Source organism: Hyperoodon ampullatus (assembly GCF_949752795.1).
Source record: "Hyperoodon ampullatus genome assembly, chromosome: 8".
NCBI classification, from domain to species: domain Eukaryota; kingdom Metazoa; phylum Chordata; class Mammalia; order Artiodactyla; family Ziphiidae; genus Hyperoodon; species Hyperoodon ampullatus.
In genome coordinates this window covers 71202951-71215009 of record NC_136921.1, presented here as the reverse complement: position 1 = coordinate 71215009, position 12059 = coordinate 71202951, and the positions used below count along the sequence as shown (strand labels likewise).

Genomic DNA, 12059 nt, shown 5'->3' with positions numbered 1-12059 from the left:
ACCCCTGAACACACCCCTACCCTCACCCCATATAAGGAACAAGCTTGCACCCCCCCACCCTCCACCGTGGGGGAGCGAGCAAGGGAAACTTCACTCCTGTGGCCTTTCCAAGGTCGGGGGGGCGCGAGCTGGTGTGTGCAGGGGGCATGGGCAGTACCCTGTCTTTGCTCCTGGCTCTTTAGAAGTGGCAGTTGGGTTTTTTGGTCTTTTTGTATTTTTTTTGTCCATAATTTGCCCCAGCTGCGCATGCACACAGTTATTTTTAGTCCCTTTTAGTTTCTTTGTAATTTGTAGCTTGAGGAGACATTTGTCCAGGTGCAAGCATTGCAGCACTGCAGCAAAGGGTCCCAGGTCCCGCCTGTCTAAAGATCATCAATCATCATTTGAAAGCATCCAATTATATTTAGTTTTTCAATGACCTCAGGAAGCAAGGTAGTGTAGTGGAAAGATTGCTAGAGTTAGTGCCAGAAACCTGGGCTGTGCAGATCTAGACAAGGAATTTAAACACACTAATCTCTACTTGATTGATGTGAAAAATACAAATAATAATATTTTACAGAACTGTTGTAAGAATTGCACGAGAAAACAGATAGAATTAAAGACATTCAGTAAACTTTATTCCTTCTCTTCCCCCCCCCCACTCACTTAAGTAAACAAACCAAAGCAGCTGGATAGACTCCATGTTTTGAGGCTTTATGATACCGTTAGGGGAACCACTGACTGAAACTGCACCCTGGCCAGGCCAGATAGTAACTACTTGCATGAGTTATCTTAACAACAGGAGGTCCTGATAAGGAACATGGAACTAACAAGCCACCACCAACCGGAAGAATTCAGGAAAGGCCAAATGGAGACAGGAGATGCCAGTCCATATGTCCTCCCAGAATCCTTCTCACTGGAATCCATCTTGGCTGAGTGATGCGCATACCACCAGGAAGAACCCTGAGTCAGAATGATTGGCCAGAGACAACCAGAAACTAATCCCATCACTGTAAAATCTGAGACTGTGAGCCACATGGCAGAGCAGTCCTGGGTTCCCTTACCCTCCTGCTCTCCACCCAGGTGCCCCTTCTCAATAAAGTCTCTTGCTTTGTCAGCACATGTGTCTCCTCGGACAATTCATTTCCGAGTGTTAGACGAGAGCCCACTCTCGGGCCCTGGAAGGGGTCCCCCTTCCTGCAACAAATGGCGACTTTGGAGGGACCTCTTCTTTGCTATGACTGACATCCTGACCACTCAAGGTACGCGGGGAACAGCTCACCTGCCGACGGACCAGACCCAGTGGCCGCAACCGGGACCCTTTTTTCCCTGGTCTCCTGACGCGGATGACTGGCCAGAGTGCCCCAACTGGGTAAGGAACAAGAGATTGTATTGACCTCTTTCCCCTTCCCTCTCTTTCCTCTTTTCAACCCCTCCTATCCTACCCTTTTTTCTTCTGTCCTGATCCTGTACGTAGGAGTCTGCTTGAAGGGCCTCAGCCTGAACTGAGGGTCAGAGCCTGATCACCTCTGGTGGGCAGAGAACTCGAATTCTGGTTCTGGTCTGGTCTCTTGTTTCTGGTAGGGTTGAGTTCCCATCCTCCCTTCCAGAAGCCCAGGGAAAGGTCCCATGACACCTGGGTGTCTGCAGGTGGCAGGAGACATCCATAAGGCCACCCCTTTTGTCCCCCTTCCTTCCCCTCTTCCTTCAACCTGGCCTCCTTTCCTTCCTTTGAGATTTTTGAAGACCTGAGATATTTCCATTTACTCTGTTAGTACTTGGATCTGAAGTTCTGTGTCTCTATAGGAGGTTTTCTGAGAGACTGCAATCTTGTACTTAAGCAAGTGTGTGATTAGGATGGCCGGGCCTGTGTGTGTTTTATACTTTGTGTTCTGTGTTGTGATTTATGATGGCCATTTTGCCTTGTGAAATGGGAATATGTGTGGCCACCATATTGTTTAGACTCCAGAGAAAGTTGGTTTAGGTAAAACTCCTGAAAACTGGTTCTTTTTGCATATACAGTTAGTTAAAAGCAAGCTTGATCAAACGTGTTTTCAGAATTTTGACCCTAAGAGAACAAGTCCTACTAGGAGAACATGATTTTTCTCTCCCTGTGCCTTGAGACCAGGGCTCTCAGGAACTCTTATCTAGACCATCTCTAACTTCTGCAACTGAGAGGAAAATGGGAAGAAGCCTTTAAAAATTTTACTTATTCCAACTGTTATTTATAAACTAGTGAATTTTATATTGTGGTACCTGATTTATGATTAAGTTTAGAAAATGAAGCTAAATCTTTCATTGTGTCTGTCTGGATATTTGTATGTCTCAGTATGTGTCTTTGTCTTTGGATATTAATTTGTAAATGAGCTCTGTTAACTGACTTAAAGAAAAGTAAATGAATTTCGGGTTCACGTGAACTGGGAAATATTCAGTATTAAATTAATATCTGGTATTAATGTATAAGTTTGTCAATCTAATTGATATAGACATGTCTTTAGAGTTATCAACATTAAGTGTAATACTTTTATTGCACCTAGGTTTAATATAAGCTAAATAAAATCTTGTTACAAATCTGTTACAAATTTGTCAGCAAAAAACAAAACAAAACAAAACCCAATGTAAAGAAACTTTTAAGGAAAGAAAATGTAAATGAGATAAGAGCTTTTAGATAAACTCTATTAAGAATAATTATGCTTTAGGAATGTCTGTCTGAAATAGTCTCTCCAGATTCTGGTAACTTGAAATTCTAGAGTTGTGCTAAATTAAGTGATGGAAGGTTATTGAATAGCTAGGTCATTCCCAAATAAGATACTGAAACATTAATTACTGAACATTGGCTTCCTTTTGCAGAGAAACAGGAGGTATTTAGGACTGTTAATAAATATGTTTGGTGCCACACTGAGATATTTTCTATAAGAAAGCACATTTTCCAAGAAATTATTTGGGTTTATGTTTACCAGTCTACAGAGTGCTGATATAAAGGACAGTCCATGGTTGCTTAAAGAAAGTAGGATGTGTGTTTTCAGTAAAAAAAGGTATGAGGCATGGAATTGCATTTTATTAAGGGAAAAGGAAGTAGGTCTGACTTACAGGTGGCTGTTTCTGAATGGAAAAATAAAGTGATGGATACAGAAAGTGATAAAAAGTTTTGTGGAAAGTGGACCCCAAGAAAAGAATTTTGTGCATGGTCAGGACTGACTGAGTTTGAAATAAATTTGATTGAGTAAATGAATTTTAAAAGTAAGCTGGTGCAAAACTTGAATTTGGCTTTTCTCTCTGTTAAGAGGACAAGTTTTCTTAAAATGTTGAACTGCCTTTGATAAAAGATTTTAAATTTCTTTACCTTTTGAGTGATCTGTTCTGTATTTGCTTTTGAAATCTTTTATTGTTACTTTGGCTAAGTGAATAATTATTGTTTCACAGTGACCTATGATATTATCTGACTGTTCTAAACCCTTTTGAATTTTTTTGACAAAAGTTCCTAAATCAAATTCTAATGAAGTCCTTTTGACCTCTAGCTAACTTTGGGATGCTTCAAAGGGCCCTGAAACATCCCAAAGAGAGATGTAAACTAATTAGGTTCATTTGGTACGTTAAATTACATGGGAACTTAATCTTCTTAGGTTATATTGTGTGGTACATGTTACTAATATAGATATAGAGATTATATGGAATTCCTGAAAATCTGATATGTCCTGGTAAAATGTTATCAGTGATAATTCTAGTTATTATCTGAAAGTGTATGTCACAGCAGTAACCAAGTTACTTTGTCAGTTGCATTGTAAACAGATTTAAACGTACCTCCTGAAGTCTTTTGTCATTATAGACAGACATATTTTCATTCTGATGCCTTTGCAAAAATGCTTCCTCTTCAAGAAGATTTATAGAAAGGACTTTTGGATAAATACAAGTTTCTGACTTTCAGATCATAATGCTGAACTCGGTAAGAAATTGAAGAATTCTAATGGGAAACCTGATGGCTTCGTAAAGCTGTTAACAAAAAGGATTAGTTACACAGGACTGAGTGAACTGGTGAATATGGTTGTAATTTTCATGTTTTCTATCTGAAAAATTACTGGTTTAAACCTGTGTTTTCCAGGTGTAAGGAAAACCTTCCCCTTACAGTAATTATGACTTACAGTAATTTGGTAAATTATACCTTTGTAAGCAGAATTGAAACATTTATCTTTTCTCTCTATCTGCTCCTTCAAGAGTGAAAGCCCTTAGGTTCCCAGCAGCTTTATCAGATAAATTAGGAAGGCTACCTCAGTAACAGGTACAGAAATCTCAAGGTATTTGGGGACCTTGAAAAGGAAGGCATTCACCTAGATCTGTTAGGCAAAATCTGTGATAAGCCCTTGGCGTGACTTTCCTAGCCCTGAGAGGACTTTTAAAAGTTCAGTCCAAGACTCCTTATAAAAGTTTCAGCAAGCAAAAAACCCATATGATCAATTATAGTTATATAAATCATCAGGCCAAGTTCATTGAGACCAGACTTATTTTGCAAACAGACTAGTCTTAATTTGGTTATATTTGGTAAAAATGAGGGTAATTTTAGAGAGAAAAAGATTATGTTTCAGTGAATATTAAATTCCAGTTTTGTTAATGGCGGTCTGTATTTACTAAGACTCACCTCCCAGATAGTTCCTTGCTGTTATGTATATTAATGTAAAGTTTAATTGAAGGACCCTCTAAGTTTGTTTCTGAAGCTTATCTCAGTAATCTATCTTTGGATGAAGACCTGACTCGTATGATCATTTATAATGTTTTCTTGATTCTTGGACATTTGCATATGAATCAGATGCCTTTCTATCATAGGCATGATCCTATGCTAGTTTTAAAAATCAATCCAGTTGTTGGGCTTGTGGCCAGTTAACCTGTGTCTAGTACTTCTGGGTTACCTTGGTGGATTTCTCCACTCCAGAGCTCTAATTGGTTAGCTGTGAGGAAATTTACTTTCAAAAAAAAATTACAGTCATGTTCAGGTTACTATTGATATTACTAGATGGAATCCCCTCACCTGGTCAATAATGCCTGCTCTGACCCTGGCCATAAATACGAGTTTTCTTCTATTACTCAAGCTCAATCAGAGCAACAAGCAAAGTTTCAGCCAAGGAATAAAATCTCCCACAATTATGGGATGGATTTACGTAGATAACACCAGGCTACGGTAATTTAAGGTAAAAAGCTCCTCTCTGTTGGGAACAAATAAATCATTCTAAGGATAATCAGTCTAGTAACACTAGGAAACTGCACTGGGTGCCTTATGGACAATGCCAATATATAATTTCCCTTAAAGATAGGGATTGGTACAGAACAGACTAAGTCAGATGACCTGTGATATACTGGGCTTCACCTAATGGAAGTTCTTGACTTATATTCCTACTTATGACCTCACTAATCTGCTAGCTATATTGTTTTTTATATTGCCTGTTTTACAACATTGTTGTTTCTTGTATTACCAAATGTGTGACTGAGCCTCTGATAAAATGATATGTAGTTCCATATGAGATCAGTGATTGTAATAGCGCAACTCTAGATATGGGATGAAGCAACAAGAGGGAATATTTTTCTGGATTGTAAGAGGCTAGTAAGACAGGTGGTCCAGAGATTTTTGGCACTGTTAATAAGACCTAGTCCAGTAATAGCACACTGAGTGGCCTATCAGCGAAATCTTCTCCAGACCTGGGAATGAGCATTCTCAGCACTGTGGGATGAAATGGTCATGAAATGCCCCCCCGAAACCATGGTCGAATTTACCAAATTTATGACCATGAAGGGGCCCTGCTGACTGGAAACTGGCACTTGCCATCTGCTTCTGCAAGGATTAAGTCAATGGCCACTGTGGCCACTGACCTTCAACACCCCCTGAAAGGAATTCAGGGTGGAGATCAGGAATGAGGCACTCTGTGCTCTGAGGAAAACTGGCAGAACAGGCCTTTAGATAGCTAAATACTTTCAGGAGATTTTATGAGCCCAAATTCTTATATCTCACCATATCTAGAGAAATATTAACATCATTAATGGTGACATCTGCTTTATTAAGGATAGTATTACAATTAAAAGTCAAAATGGAGTAGCTGTGGTTCAGATATCCAATGAAATAACTAGGTGACACTATGGGTGTGATTTCAGACAAGTCCTTGTATTGCTAAGAACTTGAGTTTTCTGAGCTGTGTCAGAATTGGATGCTACCAGCCATTCTCAAAACAATGTCTGCTGGCAGCTGGTAGCTGCAACCTTACTTTTTAAAGGTCTCCTCTTGTAACTGTTACATTTTAGACAATGGAATTGCTTTAGATCATACATTAACAACAAAAAAAGAGACATATATGGTGACCAGTAGCACCTGTTATCTATGTGTTAACACCACATTAAAAGTTAAAACCTACTTAGATAAAACTAGACAACTGGCTATGTGGCTACAAGTCTCTCCAAAGTGCCTGGTCCAGACTGGGTTTCAGGCTTATTCTCCTGAAAAGAAATGAGATTTATTTTGCCTATTAAGATTCCAGTTGTCACTCTTCCAACTACTTCTAATTTGGTCTGTTACACTAAAATGGCAGATCAAGGGACTGAGATTTTAATCATACAAGACTCAGATCCAGGACTTGGAACTCAGAAATATTTCCAATTCAGTGTCTGTTTTCCAAATTGAGGCAGGACTATGCCCCATTTTAGCAGGAAGTGGCCAGAGCTGTCATCACCCAATTTCCTGAATTAAAACTGATAGGACTCTGTGGGGCGTGGGGCTGTGGAATACAAATCCTTTCTGTGTCCCCTGTTTCTTGTTTATAGGATACAGACTTCATTCAGCCTCCCAGACCTTCCCTGAGCTCCAAAGGGCAGATTCAAACAGTTGTTAATCAGGGAAGGGAGGGGATGCAAAAACAGGGGAGGAGCAGTCAAACGGTGGTACAGCCTTGGGGCAGGGTCCTGGTTCCTCCTAAGGAGTGTGCATAACAACATCTTAGAGTTCTTCTGCCGGAACTAAGGCCCCCACCCAGGTAGAGGATGGTAATTTCAGGCTGGGCACAAGGTTCCTGGAGCCACCACACTGTTACCTCACCACCAACCAATCAGAAGGAAGTCACACACCCTGCAGCTCTCACCCCAGATTTTGCCTTCCTCTTCTAGGCCTGGTGATGACCATCCTGTTAGACCTCCTGTTTGGCCCCTGTCTGTTTCATCTCCAACAGGCTCCAAGAGTTTCAGGCTAAATTGTTGTTACCATGAGGGTGAATGCTGGTTTTGGGCACAGAATACCTTGATTCAGATCAGGTGGAGAGAGACTTCTACTCTACTAGGCAGGACTATGCCCATTCTCAGCAGGAAGTAGTTACAGAAGAAAGAGACCTCTACCCCAATTCCCAAGAAGTATCTTGCGTATGAAGTCTCTCCGGGGGAGTTATTAGGGGAACCACTGACTGAAACCACCCACCCTGGCCAGGCCCAATAGTAACCACTTATGTGAGTTATCTTAACAATAGGAGGTCCTGGTAAGGAACATAGAAGTAACAAGCTACCACCAACCGGAAGAATTCGGGAAAGGTCAAAAGGAGACAGGAGACACCAGTCCATATGTCCTCCCAGAGTCCTTCTTGCTGTAATCCATCTTGGCTGAGCAATTCACTTGCCACCAGGAAGGACCCTGAGTCAGAATGATTGGCCAGAGACAACCCAGAAACGAATCCTATCACTATAAAACCCGAGACTGCGAGCCACATGGTAGAGCAGTCCTCCTGGGTTCCCTAACCCTCCTGCTCTCCACCCAGGTGCCCCTTCTCAGTGAAGTCTCTTGCTTTGTCAGCATGTGTGTCTCCTCAGACAATTCATTTCCGAGTGTTAGACGAGAGCCCACCCTCGGGCCCTGGAAGGGGTCCCCCTTCCTGTACCAATGCTGTTTCAATTTTTCTCTGGATATTTGAACAATTCTCCCATTTATGACTTGCTTTTTTAAGATTGAAAGGACTACGTGAGATAAGGTGTGGAATGTTTCAGTTGTTCACACTGTGAGATTCACAATTGTATTGATAACTAGCTTTCTTTGGTTACTTTATTAGAACCTAAATCCTGCCTCAGCCATGGGTGGTGTAATCTTTGTACTTTAGCTTCCTCCTAATAAAGGCTAAAAGGAGAGAATTGAAAGGTAAATTTCAGCTCTGTAATTCTGTAAACTCCTTATTCTGCTTTGAAAGTGTGCCACCTCAGAGGTTTCTCAAAGAATAATTAATTTGCCCTTGATAGACGTAGATAAAGAATTAAAGAAATAGCAAGTGCTATTTCTACTTTCCACTGGTTGTAATATGAAACTAGAGCTGCTTGGCAATTACTCCCCTTTCTCATCTCAGCACCTCTCACCCTTATGCTCCATTTCCCTCCTCTCTGTCTCCTGGAAGCCTTCTCATTTTCTAAAACATATTTATGCTTTTTCCTAACTTTGCAATATTTTTCAGTAGTGCATATAAAAAGACTAAATAAGCAGATGTTCGGCCACTGTCTAGACTTGTCCTTCCTAAACTCTTAACATGTACGTAAATGACCTGGGGATTTTGCTAAAATACAGACTCTGACTTAGTGTGTCTAGGGTGGTCTCAGATTTCTTATTTCCAACAAGTTCCCAGGTGATGGCACTAGTCCTAGAATTACACTTTGGGTAGCAGTTGTTGAGACTATTTTGTAGACTTAAAGTGATCATAAACCTAAAACTTAAAGAAAAGGTAATTATAAAAAATAAATATTGTATTTCAATTTCATTAAAAAAATCATGTCTTTCTGCTGACTTCTTCACAAATAAAATCAGTGTTTTCTTTCAAAGTTGAAATGTCCAGAAAGGCAGTGCGTTATTTTTATAATCTATTCTCATGTGTCTTCTCTACATTATGATTTCTACATTTTTTAATTTGGCAAAAAAATCTACATTATGATTTAAAATTTTAAATTTAGACAAGTTGAACATCATAATTTAATACTGAAAACCTAAGCATATAAGAAAGTAAATTAAACTTATATAATTATTAAGATGATTGGATTATTTTATAAAAATAAACATTTCTCAACATTTATGACATCAGCTTTATCGTGTGTGTTTTAGAAATAAAGTTTACATGCCACAGAACATAACAGTGCTCTAAAATACTGCAACAGAATAACTACTAGTTATCCAAAATAGTAAATTTACAAAAAACTATATCTTAGCTGAAGCTAGCTAATTTTTTTCACTTTTCTTTCAAAATCCCCTAATATTCAGTAATCTTGCTACTGGCTGATAAAAATATAAACAAATATACAGAATTACCAAAAATAGTTATTTCAAATAGGCAGGAATTTGAATTATGACTATAGAAACCGTTGTCACTCAAAAATTATAGAAAAGTTTAAAGATTAGATGTGGTATTCTGAAATTCTGCTTTATCTTATAAAAAATAGGTATACTCATTTCCCTTTCCTTTTAATATATGCTAGATTTCTTTGTTTTTTAGCACAAGCCCAGTAAAGTCCTTGTTTCCTAGTGAAAACTAAAGAGCAACAACAACAAAAGTTTTTGTTTTAAAACTTGCATTGTTTCTCCTTTATTTGTACATTTATCTGTACTTTTCCTCATTGAAGAGGTAGGGAGCTCAGGGTCCAGGATTACCTACACATATTATTGGAGGAAACAGCATCCATCCCCAGTCTTAACATAAAGGATGGTGATGGATGATAACAGTTGAAGAGAAAACTTGGTGGTTAGACAGAGAAGATGAACAACGTATTAGGAAGGCAAGAGTCTGAATAGAACACACTGGTGCAATCAATATAGGAAGGATTCAGGGTGTTTGTCTTTAATAATGTCCCAGAAGAAAAATATTTGTTGTCTAAGGAGCTTGGTAATTTTGTATAAATTTTAGGGCCCAATTTTAACTCTACATAACTAGTTTCAGATCACATTAGAATTCAGTGTTTTCTTGATATACCACTTAAGAAACTACATCTTGCAAATTAAATTGACATTCAAAAAGCATTTAAAAGATCTTGTTAAACTATCAGTAATACCAACAACTCTGAAGGTTGGTTTTTAAAATGTTACTCTTGCAGAGTATTATAGGTTTGCATAGAACACTGCATCTGTGAAATTCTTTTATCTCTATTATATTATTTATCTTGTAAGAATAAAGTTTACTTATCTTTGAATAAGTCACCGACCATTTAATGATGTGGAAAATGTAGCAAAGATGACCAATTCATTTTGCTAAGCTAAGAGAATGGAAAGAAATGCAGCTGTTTCAATGCACCTTCCTTATGCAGAGGAAAATATTTCTTTTTTTATTAGCTCCATCTGATGGTTGATCTGGTTTTTACACACTGCCTGGCTATAAATTCCCGACAGTAATTTCATTGTTTTCTATCCCTCTCTTCTATCAGAAAAATGTGCTATATTGTGAAGATACTCCTTAGCTGATTATGTATCTAATTAATTCATTGAATTCTGCAAAGTGTTTACTAATGTAAAGAACACTAATTCATGCTAATTCTTATGGCTATTTTCTTTTTTCCTTTAAGTTGAGAAGCATAAATATCACAGATTACAACCATGTAAAATTTAAAACTTGAAAATATGAGAATATTAGTGATATTGTCCTGTATGCACATTTTCATACAGGACACACACACCTCTCAGATAGGCATGGCCTGCCCATTACCTAATTTATGTTGAGCATGTACATGGTGATAACAAAGTTTAAGCACATAAAAATGACTTTATTTTCCTTATGTATATTTTATACTAATGGCCTAGTTTGGCAAAAACCTATTTATATGATATACCATCCTAATGTTTTCAGCTATGAGCGTGCATGCTTGAAAATACAATTCTTTCAATGCAGAGAAAAAATAGCTTAGAATTTAAATTTATTTGAAATACATAACTGAGTCTAAGCATTAAATAAGAAATAAATTAAGAAAATACTATACCTCAGCATCATACTCCCATAACTGATTTCCTCTCATGTGGTGGCATTTTAACATGATTACAGGTCCATTGAGTCTAGACACATCCAAGCACAAGTCATCGGTTCTGATTTCTTTGTCAGCAGTATAAGAAAATACCTGAAAATATAAGAGTCAGCCAATAAAATAATATCTTCTTTAAAAAAAGTTGCAGTATAGCAGATTTATCTGTGGAAGCTTTCATATCAGATAAACTTGTGTTTTCAAATGATCTCTGCTGTGTGATCTTGAGAAAGCTAGTTCATCTCTCTGCGTCCTTTTCTTCAACTACAAAATATGTACAGTGTCATGTGCTTTTTGTGAAGACTCAGTTTAACAAACTAAATAATTATTATTTTTGTAATTCTAACATTTTTTTTTCCTTTTTTAAATTGAAGTAATAGTTGATTTACAATGTTTAGTTTCAGGTGTAGAGCAAAGTGATGTATATGTGTTCTTTTTCAGATTCTTTCCCCTTATAGGTTATTCCAAAATATTGAGTATTATTCCCTGGGCTATACAGTAGGTCTGTGTTGGTTATCTATTTTATACATAGTAGTGTGTATATGTTAATCCCAAACTCCTGATTTATGCCTTTGCATCCCTACCCCTTTCCCCTTTGGTAACTACAAGTTTGTTTTCTATGTCTGTGAGTCTGTTACTGTTTTGTAAGTAAGTTCATTTGTATTGTTTTTTAGATTCAACATATAAGCAATATCATATATTTGTCTTTCTTTGACTTACTTCACTTAGTATGTTAATCTCTAGGTCCATCCATGTTGCTGCAAAGGCATTATTTCATTCTTTTTTATAGCTGAATAAAATTCCACTGTATTTATATACCACATCTTCTTTATCTATTCCTCTGTCGATGGACATTTAGGATGCTTCCATATCTTGGCTATTGTAAATAGTGCTGCAGTGAAGATTAGGGTGCATGTATCTTTTCGAGTTACAGTTTTCTCTGGATATATGCCTAGGAGTGGGATTGCAGATCATATGGAAGTTCTATTTTTAGCTTTTTAAGGAACTTCATACTGTTTTCCATAGTGGCTATACCAATTTACATTTTCACCAACAGTGTAGGATGGTTCCTTTTTCTCCACACCCTC

General features: G+C 37.9%; 1 protein-coding gene across 2 annotated transcripts in view; it reads right to left on the bottom strand.

The window, feature by feature from the left end:
* The window catches only part of GALNT13 (polypeptide N-acetylgalactosaminyltransferase 13), a gene marked incomplete at both ends in the record, with an annotated part of 492276 nt that overhangs the window by 8833 nt on the left and 471384 nt on the right, over positions 1 to 12059 (bottom strand). For both annotated transcript variants that reach the window (XM_079710390.1, XM_079710389.1), the window contains one exon: positions 10933 to 11067. In XM_079710390.1, coding sequence (XP_079566516.1) covers positions 10933 to 11067 — 135 coding nt within the window. The remainder of the gene's footprint in view (positions 1 to 10932; positions 11068 to 12059) is intronic.